The 22,156-nt window shown below is 40.4% G+C and overlaps 3 protein-coding genes across 3 annotated transcripts; all 3 read left to right on the top strand.

The window, feature by feature from the left end:
- The first annotated feature begins 365 nt into the window (after positions 1-365).
- nmt1a (N-myristoyltransferase 1a) lies at positions 366-8,715 on the top strand. The gene is made up of 12 exons (XM_018660632.2): positions 366-528; positions 3,466-3,571; positions 3,950-4,094; positions 4,199-4,317; positions 4,818-4,909; positions 5,087-5,203; positions 5,499-5,669; positions 5,750-5,858; positions 5,955-6,125; positions 6,245-6,409; positions 6,507-6,644; positions 7,101-8,715. Exons 1-12 carry the CDS (start codon positions 419-421, stop codon positions 7,119-7,121), a joined length of 1,464 nt encoding a protein of 487 aa, XP_018516148.1. The 5' UTR covers positions 366-418; the 3' UTR covers positions 7,122-8,715.
- A 686-nt stretch (positions 8,716-9,401) lies between these two features.
- On the top strand, positions 9,402-15,762 carry retsat.2 (retinol saturase, tandem duplicate 2). The gene is given in 12 exon segments (XM_018660604.2): positions 9,402-9,636; positions 10,384-10,566; positions 10,771-11,012; positions 11,852-11,941; positions 11,943-12,054; positions 12,139-12,336; positions 12,429-12,548; positions 13,028-13,166; positions 13,570-13,679; positions 13,779-13,948; positions 14,824-14,983; positions 15,087-15,762. Coding segments are annotated over 12 exon segments (1,833 nt in total). The 5' UTR covers positions 9,402-9,476; the 3' UTR covers positions 15,236-15,762.
- A 140-nt stretch (positions 15,763-15,902) lies between these two features.
- cdk21 (cyclin-dependent kinase 21) lies at positions 15,903-22,069 on the top strand. Its single transcript, XM_018660607.2, has 8 exons — positions 15,903-16,340; positions 16,600-16,856; positions 18,585-18,717; positions 19,497-19,664; positions 19,884-19,993; positions 20,132-20,182; positions 20,426-20,558; positions 21,307-22,069. The coding sequence occupies exons 2-8, from the start codon at positions 16,627-16,629 to the stop codon at positions 21,382-21,384; spliced, it is 903 nt and encodes a 300-aa protein (XP_018516123.1). The 5' UTR covers positions 15,903-16,340; positions 16,600-16,626; the 3' UTR covers positions 21,385-22,069.
- The last annotated feature ends 87 nt before the right edge of the window (positions 22,070-22,156 follow it).

The raw sequence follows: 22,156 nt of genomic DNA, 5'->3' as shown, positions 1-22,156 counted from the left end.
AAAAAAACAGAATTACTGGACAATACAGGACATTAGTTGAGGCTGGAGCCCATGCATATCCTCCTCTCATGTGCTTCCTGTCAAACGCTTAATTTGCCTTAGGCCAAATGCAGATCACATGGCTCTAATCGTGTTTGTGTGCATGTGAGAGAGAGAGAAAGAGATCAGATCCAATAAACGCTAAACTTTTTTATTAATAGGTTGTGGAGTCTTGATACCCAAATCGTCGCCACTGCATTGTGAGCATGTGTTTATTGTAAATACTTGGGAACAGTCACACACACACACACACACACACACACACACACACACACACACACACACACACACAGCGAGAGAGCGAGAGAGAGCGGTGAGCCAATAACACCGAGGCGGGTTTAAAGGCGTCGACAACACGCGGTGTCCTCTCACTTCCTGGATGAAGATGGCGGATGAGAATGAGACAGCACCGATGCCGGAGAGAGAAGATGTAGAGGACCACGGACACTGCAGCGACTGTGAAAATGAGGAGCACCACTTTGACGATGGGTAAGAAGACAAGCTTGGTATGGCGGTGGTGTAAAACGTGTTACGCCGCTGTAAAATTAAGCAAAGCGAATGCAAAGTAAAGCCTCGGCGAGCGAACGAGGATAGACAACCATCGATGGAAGAAGACGTCCCGCCCACTTGCTTTCACCCTATTGGTTAGAAGCGGCGTTCGCTTGCTTTTCCTTTGACGTGATTGGCTTAGAGTGCGTTCTGTTGCTAATGTGGGCGGGCTATAGCTGCGCTTTGCTTTAGCCTTATAGCAAGGCGTAGAATAGGGGGGAAGAAACACCAAACAGCTCTTGAAGGCTAGTTTTACCATAAAACAACACATTTCTGGTCAATTTTATAACTTAAAAAGAAAGCCCAATGCTTTTGTTAAGTTGACAATTCGTTATATTATCCGCACGCCGTTGCTGACTGCCTGTAACTGATGCAATTCCTGGCAACTCCGGTTGACATTTAGCTAGGGAGTTAGCATGAATGCTACCATATCTGTCAAACCCCTATTGTCTGTACGTGGATTTCGGTGCAGACACAAGCCAAATCAAAAGTGAAACAAGCAAAACATGCGTGTAGTTGTACATGTATCTTGATGAGGATATCTATCTGGGGTAGTCTTGTTAAGTAGGGGAGTCTAGGGAGCTTTTAATCCCCTCTTTAATCACAGAAATATGAGAGATCCTAAAGCAGCCTAGCTCTGAGTGGCTCTTGCTGAAAAACAGGCTTTAATGAAAATCTTACTTTGCTTGGCTCTGGCTTCTGTTAATGTTTACCAAACGGTGACACACATGAAAGGAGGCTAAGCTTGCAAATATCAAGGCGTGTCCTGGTCAATGTAAGTGCGTTTTCTATTTATTGGAGCAAATGGGAAATCGAGGAAGTGCTGCTTAAAGAGAAGTACCCCATCTTTTCTGGCTCTTAGACACAAGTGTCTACTTGTGATCCCTTTTCATAAGTTTTGACCTTTTAGTATGGTCATGAGCTTTCAGCAGATTGACCACAGATTGAATTTTCCTTCTTAAACTGTTTAATTTGTAGGATCTCTAGTAGATTATATTTGAGTTACCTCTGAATAATTTGCCAAATATGGCCTAATTTCTGTTTACTGTTTTGTTAAATACATAATCACATGCATATTTTAACAAATTCTAGTATATAATGACAAATAACATGTTAATTTTGTGAATTCTCTAGCTAAAGAGTCAAAGAGGTTATCACTGTGCACACATACACACAACATTGGCAGAGGTGCAAATACTGCTGCAATGAGTGTTCATGTGTCCATGATGTGATCTTACATGTTACGGATACTTATTTTTATATATTTGATATCCTTACAAGACCTTTAAGATTGTTCTACCAAACCCTAAATTTTAGAGCCCTGAAGAGGTGAGTGTCCAGTATTTCGTAAGAAAAAACACAAAATATTGGGAAATCAGTCACAGAAATAGGTATTTTTCTGCCTGACCCACTGTTGCTGTAAGAGGAAACTGATGACCCCTTTTTTTTTTTTTTTTTGGTTTAAGTGAAGCAAATGTGAGTTTCACTACTGCTCTTTTCCAGCAAAATATGCTATTCCCCTGCACACAGAAACAAAGAATAGTTCTGGCTGTTAACTGGTCCACTCTGTTGAAGTGGAAGCCTGTGGAACAAACTATTGAATGTTTTGTTGTTCATTGTCCCAGTCACTCACTGACCTCTTGTACATACATACGTACACACACGTAGATACCACACACACTTCTTCCAGAGGTCATGTGATTCACCATCTGTGCTGGTGTTACAAATACAGGCCAGTGCTTGGCCTCCCTCTTCTCTTGGACACTAATGAGATTATCCTCTGTAAGTATGCAGTCTTTCCCAGACCAGAGGATGGGATACGTGGGTGGGGGTGTGTGGCTCCTTGAGTGTGAACTGATCAGAAAAGGGGGGGTTATGACACACAGGCTGTGGCGGGGGGGGGTTGGTTCAGGACAACCTGTGTTTGCTGAATTATACTGTATGATGCTGGTACTCTGTGTAATACCTGTCCTGCCACTTTCCTGTGACTTTGTTACACTTCATTCTGTTAGACTAGTGTAGTTGTTTTTTTACCTGTCCTAGGGCTATACCTGACACTGTCAAGGCAAACAAACAACTGTGTTTGCCTGTCACTGTGAAATGGTTCTCAAACTACACCTAGATGAACCTCTCCCAACAAACAGTGACCTTGTTCCACTACTTAAATATGAACTGGTGCTGGAAACAAATAGTAGTGTCTTTAATTGTTTAGGATTTTGGTGTCCAGGATTTCTGTATGTAGAGCTGAAAAGATTAGTAGAGGTACAGAAAATTAATCAGCTACTCTGATAATTGATAAACTGTTTTTCAAGTAGAAACATCAGATGTTTGCTGAATCAGCTTCTCTACCATTGGATTTGCTGTCTTTATTTGTCTGATGTGATGATGAATTTGAAAATCTTTTGAGTTTTAGATTGTTGGTCAGATAAAACAAGGTATTTGAATTTATGATCTTGGACTCTGGGAAGCTGTGTGTGAATATTTAGTTGGCCTAATGATTGATTGAATAAAAAAAATTGGCAGACTAATTGACAATGACAATATTCTTAGTTACAGCCCTGCATTACATGTATAATTGCATCAGTGAAGGTTTTCTGTTTTGACCTGGCTAGTTTAGAATTGCTGTATTTAAGTATCCTCCTCAGGGATATCTAGATACGCATTAAATGGTTTAATATTTTTAATTGGGCTGATAGGATCAGTATGTGCATAATATTTTAATACAAAAGGGTGTAAATTGCAGCGTTGATAATCCTGGCTATTGTGCTGTAAGCATATCCCAGGTAGAGATTTTAAAAAGTACATTTTGACCAGGACGTGACTTTCCTCTGGGATGGCAGACTAATACAGACACCTTCTATTTCTGTCCTGTTTCAGTGACAGGGGTCTGGCTGACGACACTGGCGCCAAGAAGAAGAAAAAGAAGCAGAAAAAGAAGAAGAAATCTGGTGCCACAGAAGCAGCTCAGGACACCCTTGCCAAGGCACGAATTCTGTAATTTTTGAAGTAACACATTTTAAATTAAAAAGTCAGTTAGTCCAAAATGCAAAATGAAAACAAGAATAGTATTGTTCAGGTGTGAGTTGCCAAAATTTTGAGTTGTTAGAGTGTTACTACAGGATGGAAAAAACAGTTGGGTGTAAAGCATACTCTTGTGGACTGCAGCATATTGAGAATTATGTACTGACTCACAGTGCAGCACTCAGCTGATTACACACTGCATATTTCACAACTTGCACCAACTCTATTTGTGTAGAATATAATCATTTATTTGGTGAATTGACCCTTTTTAATTTTTCTGTGCTTTTGCTTTGTATCTCTCTTTTTGTGCTAAATGAACTCCTCTTTCCTGTCCAAACAGGTGAATTCATTGCCAGCTGATAAGCTACAGGAGATCCAAAAGGCCATTGAACTGTTCTCTGTAGGCCAAGGTCCTGCCAAAACCATGGAGGAGGCAAGTCGGAGGAGTTACCAGTTCTGGGACACACAGCCTGTGCCCAAGCTAGGTATGACATTTGTTTTCACGTCTCTAAAACTCAAAAAACCAATGTGAATGGCATGTGTCCAGGTTCCTGTGCTTCATGTCAGAAACCGTTTTGTTTTCCTTCAGGGGAGACGGTGACATCACATGGCTCCATTGAACCTGACAAAGACCACATCAGAGAGGAGCCCTACAGCCTCCCACAGGGCTTCAGCTGGGACACCCTTGACTTGGGGGACCCTGCTGTGGTAAGAGAGTATAAAAACACACACTCGTAGCAGGGATGCACATGAGGAATTCATCTGTAGGCAAATATTTCCTGGACTCTTAGTGCTCTTTGCTTTATTTTGTCAGAAATCTAGTTTATTTTCATCTCAGTGCTAATCTGACGGAGTCCTTCATTCACAGCTGTCCTCTTCTTGTTTGTGTGATTGTTTATGATCACAATAATTTAGTGCATCTGTTGAAATCCAAAGCTGAGATCTGTAAACTCGATTTTGCAGATGAAAACTATAATCTAAGAGGAAACAGTGGTGTAACTGGTATACACTAAAACAAACGTATTGACTGATTTTCCATATAGACTTTAGATAATGTGTCCTGGAAGGTTGTTTACTTTTGGTGTCTTTTAAAGAGTTGAACAATCCTTACTCAGTCTGTCTTCTGATCATGGTTTTATCACAGTACTCTCCTGTTTTCAGAAACATCATGACTTACTGTCAGACTCTGTCTTTTTCTCTAAAACCAGCTCAAGGAGCTTTACACTCTTCTCAATGAGAACTATGTGGAAGATGATGACAACATGTTCAGATTTGACTACTCCCCTGAGTTCCTGCTCTGGTAATTCTTTTCAGATCTGTAATTTTTCCAATTTTACACCTGACAAGGATCTTAAATTGAAATGTTCAGTGTTATGTGGAATATTGGACAATTAATAATTTTCTTTATTCCATTTTTAATAAAGGACTCAGTAGATGAATGTGTTACATTCGACTGACTGACTCATCTCTTCTTCAGGGCCCTGCGGCCTCCTGGTTGGTTGCCCCAGTGGCATTGTGGAGTGAGGGTTAACTCCAACCAGAAGCTGGTGGGCTTTATCAGTGCCATTCCTGCCACTATCCGCATCTATGACATGTAAGTGAATGCAACCGTGTGGTAGGAAAATTGAATAAACAGTATGGGCTGACATTTCCAATTTACAGCACATGCTACATGAAATCAGGTGATGAAAGATCAACTTCCTTTTATTTCACTGCACCTCATATCTGCATAAATATTGTTTTGAAGCCAGAGAAGACCTTGTAGAAGAAGTTACTTTAAGTATAATGTTGTAAAATTAATTCTGAAATGACAGTGTAATAATGTGTGGTAATTGGTAATTCTAGTGTAATGTGTGTATTTATTTGTTTTGTATGTGTGTATATTTTAGAGAAAAGAAAATGGTTGAGATCAATTTCCTCTGCGTCCACAAGAAGCTTCGCTCCAAACGAGTCGCTCCGGTTCTGATCAGAGAGATCACCAGACGGGTCAACCTGCAGGGCATCTTTCAGGCTGTATACACTGCTGGAGTGGTACTGCCCAAACCTGTGGGCACATGCAGGTGAGTCTGACAGAGAAGTATTTTTTATTCTTCTTTCACAGTATCAGTTGACTCTTACTTAATCATAATTCTTTGCACAGGTACTGGCATCGTTCTTTGAACCCACGCAAACTAATCGAGGTGAAGTTCTCCCACCTGAGCAGGAACATGACTATGCAGCGCACCATGAAGTTGTACCGTCTGCCTGAGGTTGGTGAAAACACACACACACTTACAATAAAAATATGAGAATGGCCCCTCCCGTGAGCATGCCTTTATTCTCCTTGTCCACGCCTTCTCCTTCAGGCCCCGAAGACTTCAGGTCTGCGGCCGATGACCAAGAAGGATGTGCCAGTGGTGCACCGCCTCCTTCGTGAGTACCTTAGCCAGTTCAACCTGGTGCCTGTCATGAACCAGGAAGAGGTTTCACACTGGCTGCTGCCCCGGGAGAACATTATCGACACTTACCTGGTGGAGGTAAAAGATACACCAGAGAATTTTACCCGACATCCTGTCATTTCTTTAAATAATTCTTTCTTAAACACAGTCCTTCTATCTAATAGGCTTTTTAAAAGTGTTTGTTGTTCTCATGACAGAACGATGGCAAAGTGACAGATTTCCTGAGTTTCTATACACTGCCCTCCACCATCATGAACCACCCTGTGCACCGCAGTCTAAAAGCAGCCTACTCCTTCTACAACGTGCACACCACCACCCCCCTGCTCGACCTGATGTCTGATGCCCTCATCCTGGCCAAATCAGTGTGTTCCTCTTCAGTTCAATCCCATGAATTCCTGTTCTGCTAAATGTTTGCTCTTTATGAACTAATGGGGGCTTTCTCCTTTTCTCGTTATCCAGAAAGGGTTTGACGTCTTCAATGCACTGGATCTAATGGAAAACAAGACTTTCTTGGAGAAGCTTAAGTTTGGCATCGGTGACGGGAATCTACAGTATTATCTGTACAATTGGAAGTGTCCCAGCATGGGGTCAGAAAAGGTATGTTTTTTGTGACGTCTGAGTTTTATAATGGGCAGTATCATAACCTCAGCTCATCTGCAGGTGTTTAAGTCTGAAAAAGCATTGCATCTAGTCTGTCCTAGGCAGGAATGTTATAAAATGTTTTTGCTACAGATTGCAGGCTGTCAGAGGATGTTGTACACAGAAGTGAGATTGTTTTGACAGTGGATTGTTCTTGCAGCCACAGTAGCATGGAGGCTTATTCAGTGCTTTATCCATCTTTTTTCTGCTTAAGTCCAAACTACATTAATTTCATTAATTAAATTGAAGGTGATGGTGGTGGGGGGTGATATAGTGATAAATAATTCCAGTCCCTATTATCCCTAAAGTCTTTAAAAGTCTTACATTTTATTTTGTGTACCCTGCAGAAGCCTGTACCCCTGTAAGGTTTCCAAAAAGTTGCTTTCCTAACAGCTCCAACCTTTTCTTCCTCAGGTTGGGTTGGTGCTGCAGTGACATCCCTTTACGCCATAAACAAGTGTCACCAACAGGCCAGGAGACCGCACCATCGCACTGACCACCTGACTGACAGACTGATGACTTCCTGCTTCAGGAAAGGAAAAACCCACCGCCCATTTTTACTTTTTGACCTTTTGAACTTTGACCTGCACTACCGCTGCCAGGCGGGGAGGCGGAGGAGAGTCTCCAGCTCTTCCTCCTCCCTCAATCACATGGACCTTAAGCCATTGTAGTTACCATCGCAAACAACTGTATTACATCTGAAAGCTGTCTTGATTGTACCAAACACATACACACAAGAACAGTTTGCACAGATTACTTTATACCAAACACTTACTGTTGGCATACCTACAAACCGTACAATACCTGTAAATAATATCAAACTTAACTGCGGATTATGCCCTAACACATACAGACTAGACCCTTCGGTTTTATTTTATTCCTAAATGTTGGAAGTGCTTTTTGCAATTAAAATAAATCTGTCATCCTTAAGTTTTAGAGATAAAAAAAAAAATGATCAAAAAATATTTTAAAGAGGAAAAAGGCTCAAAAAGATGAGGTAATAAATACCAAAAGTGTACACCAGATAAGGGCTTCTGTTAAGCTTTCTCTTGTCATGCTTGACCCTGTGTCTTTTTTAAAAATTTCTCATCCATCCCTCTGTTCTACCAGTCACTATGAAGATGTTACAGCGCTGCTTGAAGAAGATGTGTATGCCAGAGTTGGCGTCTGGGGGTCTTCTCATCTGTATTAACTTTCATGAATCCTCCTCCCCAGCTTACTGCACTAACAGAAGAAGCAGAGAAAGAAACATAGACTGATAATAACCAGCTCAGTTGGAGGGGAAAAAAATTCAGTCATTTTGAATGAGGCTGGACTGGTACAGAGAGGTTGAAGGCATTCTGACGGGGCTTTACTCGACACATTTATCAGCAGGGATCAGATTTGTAATGACACCTCTTGATTTAACCATGTCCCAGTTCCAACGTCCACCCTCACTAACTCAGATTTAATGAATATTCCCAAAAGTCTGCAAGGGCTTAGGTCAAAATCAGAGCTCATTAAGCAGGCTTTGCTTTGGGGAATCTCACAGGAAGTCTTAAAAATATAAATAAAAATAATACAATAACATACAACAAATACAGCCACAACTTTACATGCACATGGCAAACACTGTCAGGCTCTTTGTTTTTGTGTCATTTAATGAAATAACATCTCTAATATGATGCTATTTATTAGGTTATATTTAGAAAGTGACATCAAACATGCAGTTTTATTAGCAAACATGAAAAATGAGCCTAGCAGCTAAAATTTCACCTCATACAGCACATGGAGCCCTGTGCAGTAAACGCCAGTTAAAGTCTGAGGTTTCAGGGTGCATGTTGGAGCTGCAGTGATGATGATTATGACGATGACTGGGGAAATAACCCCTACTTAAAGTGTTTCTTATGTAAGTTGTTGGTTCTACTTGCAAACAGATGTAAAAATAAATAAATAAATAATGGGTCTCATGGTGTTGCAGGAAACGAATGTGAAGATGCAGGTGATTTTTTTTTCGAACAAAAAAAATAAAATCTAGAAGTTGCTGTGAGGTTTTTGTATGATTTTTGTCAAAGGCAGAGTATCAAGGCAGATGAAATACACTTCAGGTTTCAAATGAGTTAAATTTCTAATGTTACATGATAGTGAAGTGATACCTTGTGCTCCTGGTTCAATAGACACCAGTCATTCTTAATCCATGTAATGTTGGGATTGAACTTTAACATGAGCACAAATCGACTGACAAACTTTTTGTGAACGCAGGTGGATCCTTTATCAGATGCATCAAATTCCAGCTGGCTTTAGTCAGATACAGATAGGTTTAAATACACAAGTACATAACAAATAATCTCTGCAGGGTGTCTGTGTATACATACCATCACGCACCACCATCAGGGAGGCATCTGATAAAGTTCGAGGTTAAACAGATAAATTATTTTTGAAGCATTCTCACTTCGCTCTTAGTACCTAAACCTTTGCTATATTAATAATTATTATGTAATAATTAATTATTATTATTTAAATATCAACAATCTCAGTTTTTGTAGCTACAGTTGTTTTGTTTATATGCATTTTTCACTCTCTGCTCTTTATTATGAAACACTCGGGGCGTATTTTTCGCCGTTTTTCTATTCTTTTCGAAGCGAGGCGTTGATTGGTCTAAACTGTCTGACGCGTCCTAAATGAAGGCTCTGATTGGTCGGTGTCATCACCTGTCAGTCACATGGGCGGTATTTTAACGCGGAAGGGAACAGTCAGTGATTGGAGTGGTCTGTCTGTGCGTACCACACATCTTCTCGACATTCTGCCACAATGTGGCTCAGTGTGGCGATAATTTGTGCGGCTTTGGTCGTATTTATATTAAAATATGTCTTTAGCAACCGCGGGCCCAACCCCTTCGAGACGGACACTCGTGAACCGTTGAAAAAGATGGTTTACGACAAGAAAGAGAAAAATAAAGTACTGAAGCAAGGTGAGTTAAATGACCTGGCTCGCTGTACACGGTGTTTACCTTAACTTTTTAGTTGCAAAACTAAATTGAAATTCATGCAAATAATAATTTAGTCGATTTTTCTGAGTCCAAAGCGGAGTTTTAGTAAAATGTCTGCTTGTTATTACCTAATAGTGTCGAGCAGTCAATGCTGCAAGGCCAACTGTCAGTGAGGAATGTGGCTGCAGGGGAATTTACAGTTTGTACAATGCCTGAAGACAACGATAACTGTAGACGGTCAATATTCTTGTCAGTATGTCTTGTGATGCACTGAAATTGAGCTTAAAGTTAAGTTTAAAAAAAAATGCATTTGTGTAACAAACAAAAACAAATAAAGTTCTTCTTTAACTTTTCAGGCAAAAAGTGGCAAAATGTTGCTTCTTCCCTCAGAGTCTGTACTGTAAAATTAAATGCCACCTTAGTTAAAATTGTTTTTAATTGATCGATCAGTCAGTCAATCATGCAAAAATAAATAATTTAATGTAGCTGGAGCTTCTTAAAGGTGAGGATTTGTAAAACTCTCGACAAGCTAATATTGCAAAGTTACAATTGTTCCATTATTATGTCCTAAATTTATTAATATAACATTGTCGCATTTGAATTGAGAGGGAGTAATCTAAGGCTTTCAAAAATATTAAAGTTATAGATTTTTCAACCAATTAATCTTAAATATCAAAAATAGCATAACCAATCAAAAGTTAATTAATTAAATTATCACGTTTTCTTCAGGTTTTGTGGCCAGTAAAGTCCCTGACAACCTGGATGCCATCATCATCGGCAGTGGGATCGGTGGGCTCGGGCTCGCGGTGCTGCTGGCAAAAGTTGGAAAGAAAGTCCTGGTTCTGGAGCAGCACGATCGGGCCGGGGGCTGCTGTCACACATTCACAGAGAAGGGCTTTGAGTTTGATGTTGGTGAGAAAGATTGCTCCTGTCTCTTATATTTCTTAAATATGTCACATCTAAAATAAAGAAAATGATGGCGCCGACATAAACTACTTTATTCCCAGTGAATTAAAGCAGTGAAAATGCATCTCAGTTAAAGTGAGAGATGAAAATTTTGGTCTACAATAACATAAAACTCTGCTTTATCCACGTTTTCCCTCCGTCCTTCCTCAGGGATCCACTACATCGGTGACCTGTTGGACCACAAGCCGTTCCGCTGCATGCTGGACCAGATGACCAATGGGCAGCTGCAGTGGGAGCCTCTGGAGAATCCCTTTGACCATGTAGTCCTGGGACCTCCAGAAAACCGCCGCAGGTACCCCATCTACAGTGGCAGGACCCGCTTCCCAGAGGAGCTGAAGAAGTGTTTCCCTGGAGAGGAGAAGGCCATCGACGAGTACTTGAAGCTGGCCAAGGTAGGATACAAAAACTTTATGGCCTTCAAGAAAACCTCTCTCTCACTTATTTTCTCATCTGACCTTTACTACATTTATTCTAATGTGAAAATGCCTTTTCTCCCACTGAACTGTGTGTTAAAAAAACTGCACTTTAGCACATTACAGCTTCATTATCCAGATTTCTGTTGATGTTGTCACTGATATTCCTTAAGGGCTCAAGGGTTGGTAAATCAAAGGTCACCGTGATTGGTCACATCATTAGCTGTCATACAGTATTACATAATTTTACCCAGACTGAGTTGCATCAGCGTTTTGCTTTGATACAAAGTTAAACAGATGTCACTGTCTTTATCTGTGTGGAGACAGTTTAGTGCATCTATCCATTTTAATTGTCAGTGTATTATTTATTTCTGTGTAATTGCTCATAGCAGTTTGTAAGAATGAGTAGATGCAGCTGTAGGAATAAAGCAAAAATCAGAGAAAAGGCAAAAAAAAGAAAAAATAGAGAGATTGATTAAAAGATCTTACATACCTCCTTTAATCTGCTTGTCCATTCTCCTGTGAAAGGTGCATTTTCATTCTCCTTCTTCCTTCCAAAAGTATATTTAATGAGAATGAATAGTGCATGTATTCAGTGTTAATTTACAAATGTTAGAATCACAATTTAACATTGTCAGAAGTGTCATCTGACACTACATTTGTCCAGTTTGTCAGTTAAGTAAACAGCAGTGTTTATTCTGGGAAATATAAGTCGCTGCATTGCTTAAACAAAACTACTTTTGAGTACACTCCTGTCTCAAGAGTGTGTCAGTCTGTCAGAGGCATCATCTGTGTGTTTGGTGTGTTTTTGTCTCCAGAAAGCCGGGCGGGGCATTTGGCTCCTCGCTGTGCTGAAGCTCTGCCCCGTCCCCTTGGCTAAGTTCCTGGTCTACAGCGGCCTCACCGAAACGTCTGTCCTTCTTCTTCAAAATGGCTCCCCGCACCCTGACAGAGGTGGTCAACGAGCTGACGGAGAACAAAGACCTCCGGGCCGTTTTCACCTACATCTTTGGCACCTACGGTACGCCAGATGGCAGCTCTGTTGGTGTGATCTGGTCTCTTGACCGTGCTGCTCACGGTTTTTCCTTCCCTCTCTGATCTGCAGGTAACATACCAAAAGATGCCAGTTTTTCTATGCACAGCTTGCTGGTCACTCACTACCTGAACGGTGCCTGGTACCCTAAAGGCGGAGCCAGTGAAATCGCCTACCACATGATCCCCATCATCGAGAAGGCCGGTGGTGCTGTTCTAGTCCGAGCCCCAGTTAACAGAATCTTGTTCAACGATGCCAAGGAAGCTTATGGTGGGTGTGATTCCCCTCTGTTATACACTCACAGCCTGCAGCTCTCTCTCAGAGAGGAGACTCACTGCGTTTGTTTCTTTTCATGGTTTCAGGTGTGAGCGTCATGAAAGGTCAGGAGGAAGTCCACATCCGTGCCCCTATGGTCATCTCCAACGCTGGAATCTTCAACACCTACCAGAAGCTGCTGCCCAAAGAGCTCCAGGCCATGCCAGGTTAGGAATTAAAGATTATTCATTATATAACTTATATACTTATTAATAATGTAATGTATATCATTATGACCGCTTTAATTGCTTGATTTGTCCCATCAGTCGTTTAAGACCTCGATATATTCATTTTCCAGTCATATAAAACAGAGAAAACTGGTAAATACTCACATTTTAGAAGTTGGAACTAGAGAATATTTGGCAGTTTTGTCCACAACTGCTCATTTTAATGACTTTTTTGTTTTTGACATTATCTTGATTGAAAATATAAAAAACAAGATCATCAACATAACGAAGTCTTATGGTTAAATGGTTAACAATGTATCTTTGGGCTTAAATTTGCATTACTATATCAAATTGGTGTCCATTAATTTGCTGTTGGTTGATTTTTTTTTTTTTTTTTTTTTTAATGAATAACACATGTTCAGTCTTATAAGAGTAGTGTTTTTAAGTGGCTTTTGTGTTGTGACACCTCTGCCTCGCAGAGATCCAGAAGCAGCTCAGTATGATGAAGAACGGTGAGGGAGGCCTGAGTGTTTTTCTGGGTCTGACTGGAACCAAGGAGGAGCTGGGCCTGAAAGCAGACAACTACTGGATCTTCACTGAGAACAACTTTGATGAACTGTATGTCGTGTTGAATCTTGCATCTCTTGCATGTTTATAATTCCCTGTGGAGTTATGGCCAAATACAGACCTCATAATTAATTTGTAAGATCAGTTTTTATCTGGTTTTTGTGGCCTTTTAGACTCAACAAAGGACAGAATGACCTAATCTGGAGTTGCAGAGCTATTAAAATTATAGTAATTTAATATAATAGAATGATGTCCTGAAGAAGCATGAAGATTCACATGGAAATTTAAGCCAACAATACACTGAATGCTAGAAACATCATGTAGAACTGACCAGTTAAATCCAGGCAGAAAAAGTTCACACAGTCACTGCTGAAAATATTCGAGCTATTTTATCTGATTCAGCCATTTTGTGTCTGTGTGAATTTAATCTTTTTTATCTGGTTTTGATTTACAGGGTGGAGAACTACATGAATGGAAAGAGGGAAGAGTCTGCTAAAAAGGTACCCCTGCTGTTTGTCGCCTCTCCATCAGCTAAAGATCCGACATGGGAGGAAAGATCACCAGGTACAGAAACATGAGATGCAGTTTCTCTGTATGAGCCAGAATAACAGTTATCTGTGTGTAGACAGACAAGTTACAGTCTTCGTTTTCTCATCACATTAGGCAAGTCCACCCTGAGTCTGGTCAGCTTTGCCAACTACGAGTGGTTTGAGGAGTGGAAGGACGGCAAAGTGACAAACAGAGGGGCGGACTACAAAGAGCTGAAACAGGCTTTTATCGACTCTATTCTGGAGGTGGTTATGGACGTCTTCCCTAAGATAACCAGAGACAAGGTAAAGGTTCAGAATCTGTTTACATGGAAGTCAAGGTCTGGTCCTCCTCCTTGGCTTGTTATTATTTCATTTTATCAATGCATTACCATGCACTGTACATGTACACACCTGTCCTCTCAGTGTCTACATGCTTTGGGTACTGTAGTATATCAGGGAGCACTCAGATCACCCTCTGAATCAAAAATGCATGAACAGCTCTGCTCTTCTTTTCCAAGACTCATTTTTATTAACTATTCCCAGAGTCTACACTGAGCTCAGTAAAAGAGCTTATTCAGTGTGTCCTGGGATCGTCTGCAACTACCTCTAAAACTGCAAAATCAGTTCACTCTGAATTTTAATCATTGCTGCAGAAGCAGCCTGGCTGTTTTAGAAGGTAGTGTGTTATTTGAAGTTATAGTTTGACACTAAATCAGTCTCCTTTATTGTAAAGCGGTAGAGAGCTCCTCTGTTGTTTATTAGGGTGTCATCTTAGGTTGCAACCTAACAATTATTAGCCATTTTATTCAGAATTTTATCATTGAATTTTGCTTAATTGTGATTTTGTGTCATATTTTGTGTTGTTTTATGTTGTTTGTAAACCGTTGTTATTGAAACTCTGATACAAGACACTGATATTTATGATTTCCTGATCATTATATAGGACCTCCAGACTCGTTTTGTGTCTTGTGGTTGTTTTGTGTCTGTTTGCTTCTCTTTGGGATTGTTTTGCATGTGTTTGTGGACCTTTTTGTGTCTTTTAACTGAGCTCTGTGACTTTCATTTAAGAGGCTCAGACCCATGGGGCGTCCTGACCTCTTGGGCCTATTTGGAAATCTATCCATGTTCCTGCGTGAATGAAAAAATGAAATAAAATGTCTGTTTTTGTGCTTGTGTAGATTGAGTACATTGATGCTGGAACCCCCATCACAAACACACACTACATTGGAGCCCCCAAAGGTGAAATCTACGGAGCGGATCACGGTGTTGCCCGGTTCAGCCCCGAACTCAGCGCTACAGTGAGACCTCAGACTCCGCTGAAGAACCTCTATCTGACAGGTCAGTCTGTCCACAGCATGACACCATCCAGAGGTCGCCTGTATCTCCTGACTGGACCATACAGCATATACATTTTGTACATTTCATGTTTTTGTTATTACAGGTCAGGATGTGTTTTTGTGTGGCTTTGCCGGTGCTCTCGCTGGAGCTCTCACCTGCGGCTCGGTCATTCTCAACCGCAACCTCCACCTGGACGCCATCGCCCTGGCAAAGAAAACAAAATTTATGAACTCCAAATTGAAAGGCGAGTAACTGCCTGATGATATTTGGCTGAGTGACCGTTATATACTGTAATTAACCAGCAGCCGGTCTCACAACAAACTCACAGATAATTGTGTGTAAGGAGGCTTTAAGTGCCCCAGCAGAATTAATTATTAATGCTAACTTAAAATGGAACGTTTCCACACAGTCTCATACCAGAACTAAGCTGTGCCTCAACTCTGGAATATTCATGCCTACACAAAGTCAGTTTTTTCAGTTTTAAAATGTGAGTAACATAAGACGTGGGATGTTACATGTCTGAGTAATGAGGCTGCTGAGCTTTAAACCAACCTGCACTTATTCAAATCTAACATGACCTTAGGCAAATACTTTCTACTGTGTTTAAGTTCATCATGCAACTTGTTGTTTAGTGTAGTGTTTCTTTTTTGTTTTATTTTTGTTCTCAAAACTATCTTGCTGTTTCACTTGGTGCCTAATTCTACTGTTTGTTTAGTTTGCGGTTTGTAACAAATCGACAAACGTTCCTCCCTTGTGGGTATTAAAACATACAAGCAATACATTGGATGCCATTTATTCTCTGGTATTTATCACAATATTTTCTCAACAGGTAAAAATAGTTTCTCTTCTTACTGTATTGGGTGATGATGATAAGTTATAACCAAGCATTCTCACAGATTGTTTAATCTTAAAAGATCATATTTTCTACATAGGAGCAGGATTACTTTGATGGTAAGATGTAAACTCAATATTTGTAAGATAATATCATTTTTGTTTAAAATTAAATCCTGCATGTTTTGTTTCTGGTAAACACCTGGACACCTCCCACTTTCCAAAACACAAACATTTTCTTATATGTTTGTTTATTTTGTTTTTGTGCACTGGGCTCAGTAATTCACACGTCTTATCTGCACCTGAACGCATCATGTGTTTCACACTGACACTGACAGCAGCAGGGGAGCACGTGGAAGCGGAGTGGGCACAAATGTTAAAAAAAAAAAAAAAAAGAGCTTTCTGATTAGTTGGTGAATAAAAGGGGTGTGATTTTCTCATAATTTACTAACACTGGCATCAGATATGTAACGACATTTTGCTGCAGTCGGCGGCATGGAGGAGAGGCAGTGCTCAGCAGTGTGAGGTAAAGTAAAAACTGCAGATACTGAATCAGAAAAACTGAAATTCAACACGTTAACTGTATTAAAACAATGTAATCACATGAGGTTTGTGTCTGTGCTCAGTGACAGGTGATGTTTACCTGCTAGCTAACCTGCAAAGCTCAGTTTATTCAGAGCCTGGTTAGCTAGCTGACTCTGGTTTTAACTCGACTTCAGGTTTAAAAAAAAAAAACATATTTATCTGTTGTCATCCTAAAGTGGACGTTTCTCTGGAACGTTCAGGTTAATTTATCCTCAGTTTGGAAAAGAATGGACGTCTGCACTAAACCTTTGTGCTACGAGCTCCTGTCAGAAGTGGGAGAAGGCTCCTACGGTAAAGTGTATAAGGCCAGAGAGGTAGGGGGGACACAGCGCCTCCTGGCGGTGAAGAAATTCAACATACGCGGAGACGCTGCAGACACCGGGATCCCCGCCTTCATGATCCGGGAGGTGGCCCTGCTGCGGAAGATGAAGTACTTCAACCATCCTAACATAGTGAAGTAAGTTTATGTCCATTTAAACTGAATTTTATTAATATTAACGAAATAAAAATATAAGAGAATTACAACAACAAAACAACACTGATTTATTCTTTTGATTAGAATAATTATGATTATAGTATACTCATTCTGTCCTGTTGATTTTCAAGCTAAAAGGTTAAAGCAACATTATGCATGATGGTACACTGACTCTGTCATCCGCTGCTTTGGTGAACAGGTATAATCTCCGGCTAACTGACCAATAGTCAGGCCCAGCAAGTTCAAGAGTAATGCCGAACTGTAGATCAGTTAAAAAGACTTGGAAGTCATTTAAATCAGTGTTCATGTCTGATATCCAGCCAGGAAACTTTTAAAATATCAAGAATTATAAATGGAGTTTGGTGTGATTGTTACAGTAACAGCACTTCCTGCTCCAGAGGCCAAGGATCATGAGGACTATGCACTGTTCGGCCATGTTGGACTCTGCAATCGGAGCTTCAGTCATAGGCTTTGAGAGGAGAGGTGGGAAATAAATGGTTCCCAAACCATTAACAGAAAATTCTCTTCCCAGCCATCCCTCAGATTCTTTCTCTTTTCCCCATGAATGCAGTTCATTAAAGACCCAGTTACTACAAGCAGATGGATGGCTGGGTAGAGTAGAGAAGGCGAAGGCATCCTTACTGAGAGACTGGAGAGTGTTAATGTTTTTGGAGGCTGACCTTTATAAAGCAAGCAGAGGCTGTCACATGCAGGATCCATATCTGATTTAATCTTTAATGACTTCAGTCCACTATACGCAGTGTATAAATCTGAACCGAATGAGGCTGCAGATGGAAGAAGAATGGAAGAAAAGACTCTTCTCCAAACCTCTAGTTAAAATCCAGTCCTGCCCAGCAGCAATAGCAGGAGAGGCAGGGAGCCTTGCAGTACAGTCACAAAGTGCAGACACAGCTCCCTTGCTGTTAACATTCATTTCTAGGAAGGTGTCGAGTCATGGAATTTGAGAAACATCTTTTCTGACGAAACCCTGAATCAGAAAATATCTACAAAGACGAGTTTTGGGGATGTTAGAGAGAAGTGGGAGAAAAGAAGCCAAAGTCCTGCCTATGCACAGGCCTTTAAATGTATTAATTCTCTTTTCAAACCAGAGCCAGTACATTAAAATTTAACAGAGCTGCATTATAAAGTACCCAGTGAAACACATTCCTTCTCCAGCCTGATGGTGTTGTACAGTAAGTATATACACAGATACTGGGAATGCAAAGACATGGTGTTTGCTCTTTATCATAATTAATCTGCGCGTTCATCCTCCTCATTCTACTGTGTTGCATTTAAGTGATGTTTTAGTACTGATTCGTTGAGATGATTAGTCATCTTAGAAAAGACATATTTTCCTTGTTAAGAAAATAATCATATTTTTATATCCAACAACCAAAACCAGGGTGAAGCCATCTGAGAGAAAACAGACCATTCTAGCATTATTCTATACAAAGATGAAGAATTGTTATAATCATTGCTTTCTTGTATTGTGATGTAATATTCTCTAGATTTCATTAAGATCTATTTTTTGGCTTGTGGGTTGGGGATTAGTGAGTAGGTGGCAGTCTGTTTCTATAGATTTCCTGTTTGTCTTGTGTTTGTTTGTTTGACTTTTTGTTTTGCAATGAAACAAATATTTGGTACCAAATAAACACCACAGTCTTTGCTCAGTGTTTTTTTAATCCCCTTTAAATCCTAATTATAATCCAGGCTGTTGGATGCCTCTGCTGTACCGGTGGGCAGGACTGTGGACCTCACTCTGGTGTTGGAGTACATTGATCAGGATCTGTCCACCTACCTCTCCAAGGTTCCTGCTTCTGGCCTGAGCCGCGACTGTATCAAGGTGTGAACCTCATTAACACTACTTTTTATTTCCGTGCTAATTTAGCCAACCAGCTCACCTCATGCTCTTGACATTTGGGCAGCCTGTAGACCAAGACCAGTGCTCCTTATTGAGACATATACAGATTAGTTTGAGATTTTATGTGTAGTGTTTAAGGTTAAAGTTTTACAAATGCACGATTTAACACACTCCTGTCACACTCGAATGCTTTTTTCTGCTCTGACATCTGATATAAAAGACCTTCACCAAGGAAGGAACCTCATACAATCTCAGATTCTACTTAAGGACCTCATACACTACAATAATTCAGGGATGAAGGTTAAACTTCAGAGCACTGCAGCCCTATCTGGTGTCTCTTTTCAAATTGAATTGAAATTGTCTGCTAAGGACGTTTACAGTCCTCGCCTCAGAGACAAGTGTGTGGTCTGTGCAGTTTGTGAAGCTGGTATTTCCAAATATAAGAGCCAGACTTGTATTACTCATGTATTTAATAGTAATTTTAATTGACAGCTTGAAAGGTAAACAGCTGGTAAAATGAGGTGGTTATATATCATCTCCTGACGACATACTGCTGATGAGAATCCTCTGAATATACCACGAGCATATAGTTTGAAATACAGAGAGAGCAAATTCTGGTTAAATAAAGTACCCCAGCATTTCTCTGCACCTTTGCACCTGGTCAAGCTTATTCAGTCCAGAAATGTATTTACTGAGAAGGAGGAAGTCCCTGTCTTTGGACAGAACACTAAGTCCTGCAACGCTGCTCTGTGTCTGCACAGGATGTGATGCTGCAGCTGCTGCAAGGCCTGGACTTCTTACACACAAACATGGTGCTGCATCGTGACCTCAAACCAGAAAACGTCCTGGTCAGCAGCCGTGGAGAAGTCAAGATCGCAGACTTTGGCCTGGCACGCATCTACACCTTCAATATCGCTCTCACTCCAGGTGTAAGTGAAGCAGCAGTTCAGAATGAAAAAGAATTGGAAAGGGTCGATCATACTGTGTAGTGTTAGTGCAGTAAGTCATTCTGGAGCCTGCCTCTTCTATATATATCACTGTACTCTGTTTCTTGGCCTGAAGGTGAAAAATGTTCTTTTGGCACTCCTCTAACCCCTTCCATTGTGGTTTTATTTCTTTATTTTCTCTTCATATCTCTTTCTGTTCAGGTGGTGACACTCTGGTACAGAGCTCCTGAGGTGCTGCTGAACTCTGTGTACATGTCCTCAGTGGACATGTGGAGCGCTGGCTGCATCTTCGCTGAGCTCTTCCTCTTGAGGTGAGGACAGCTGAGTCTGTTTCTGGCTGGAGGAGATACACAGTACCGTATATGACTGTAACTCTAAAGTTAGAGGTAAAACATTCTGTACATAAAGCTGTCATAGAATATTTTGTTGTGCCTGGTTGTATCCCACAGGCCGCTGTTTCAGGCGTACACAGAGGTGCAGCAGCTGCAAAAAATCTTTGAGTGAGTGTTTTTTTTTCTCTTTATCCATTAACATCTATGATGGTGATCTGTGTGTGTGCTGCAGGGATTAGTTACAACCATGGAAACTGAGTTATCACACTGCCTTTGTAATGAAGTACAATGATCTGCAAAACATTCATTTTCTCTTTGAATTATTAGATAAATAAAATGTTCTAGTCAAGCAAGCAAAAATGCTTCTCTCCTACTTGTATATTTGATTTCACCAATATGATGTTTTGTCAGGGTTCTTGGTTTGCCCAGTGAGGAGGACTGGCCTAAGGACAGCCCCATCTCATACTCAGTCAGCTGGGGACCAGAGGTTTCCTGCACCAAGCTGTTGCACAACCTGGGCCCAGATGAGAACGACCTACTAGCTGTGAGCACATCTGTCTTTCTGTTTAGGTGAAATGTTGCAGTGCTTCATGTTTCACACCTGGAGTTATACGCTCCCTGAGCAAGGTTTTAAATAATTTTGGAGCAGTATCTTAGTTTAGTGAATTAACATGTTGCAAAAAACAAAGAACGGGTATTTGGACAGAAGTGGACAAAAGTTTTAACTTGATCATGGCACTAAATTAAGTCAGAGGATCAACATAGTTATTACGATTCAAACTGAGGGAAACATAAATAATTCTAGCAAATTTCATGTCAGTTCATCCAGTAGCTGTCAAGATATTTGACCCAAAAACAAAAATGTCTAGCTCATGGAGGCGCTAGAGGTAAGGTCAGGGGATCACCAAAGTCCGTAAGAACCATCCTTTGGGAATCATGAAAGTCATTTCACAGCAATCCAGCCAACATCCAACAGTTGCTGACACATTTCAGTCAGCACTGAAGTGCAAACTGACCAACACTGCTGTCCCTAGATGCTGCTAATGTGGCTAAAAATAGCAAATATTTGGCTGCAGCTGCATTTCAAAGCATTGTAAATGGATGTTTTTGTTGTGTTTATAGCTGCAGGCTAAGTTGGCAGAGTTATCTTGTATTGAGCCTTTGTTATTATTTATGCAGGAGATTATTAACTGTTTATTCAGTTAGCTGAGATTAATTAAAACAGAAAGGAGCATAGTGGCAGCACAGAGACTGTAAGTCGTTTATAAGATGCAACATTTCCTTACCTGCAGCAATGTCTGGCATTCAGACCGAGCAGCCGCATCTCAGCTGCCAAAGCTCTGGCTCATCCTTTCTTCATGAAGCACTGAAGACGAGCGGAATGAAGAAAACTCCAGCTCCCATTGTTTGGAGCTTCCCTCCTCTACAGTCAGCCACACTAACTATAGGTCTTGTGCCATAAAATCCATCGTTCACTTTGCTCAGAGCGTAGACTGTTCACTAGCATCATGAGGACCTTTTGAACTTCAGCGCGGCAAATACAAAACACATTATGCCTGACCTGTAGGACGTGGCTCTTATGGCACAAAAATCTCCTATATTTGATAACATTTTCACAAATTTTAAGATTTATTTTCGAAGTTGTGTCAATTTCTAAGTTTGATCTTCTCTGTAAGAAGTGAGTAACGGTAAGTTGTTCCCTGATTTAGTGATATAGAGAAGATACAGTGCTACTTTGTTCTTGTTGAATGTTAAAACTAAAAATAGGGATTCTGTTTTGTTGTAAACTACTGACAACACTATTATGAATACTTTTACGTTAATGGGTTATTTCGTTTCACTGTAGAATTTTTTGTTCTAGACTTGTATACACTGGAGGAAATGTTATTTTTAAATTTATTTTTGTTATTTTGATGAAGATATTTATGGTGTAATGACTGGAATAGATTACACCTGTATTTATGTTTCTGGTGATAAGATTGTACACGATTTTTCTTTCTACGTGAGTTACACTGTTCCTTCAAGAAGCTTTTCGATAAATAATAGTCTCACAGATCTGTCTCTGCATTTTAATCTAACGTCATTGGATGTTGTAATTTCCCAGTTTGAACAGATGGGGGCAGTGCTGAAACATTTCCCACA

The sequence above is a fragment of the Lates calcarifer genome, linkage group LG11 (genome assembly GCF_001640805.2).
Source record: "Lates calcarifer isolate ASB-BC8 linkage group LG11, TLL_Latcal_v3, whole genome shotgun sequence".
Lineage (NCBI taxonomy): Eukaryota > Metazoa > Chordata > Actinopteri > Centropomidae > Lates > Lates calcarifer.
Note: the sequence above shows the minus strand (reverse complement) of the source record. Positions and strands in the feature narration are given on the sequence as shown.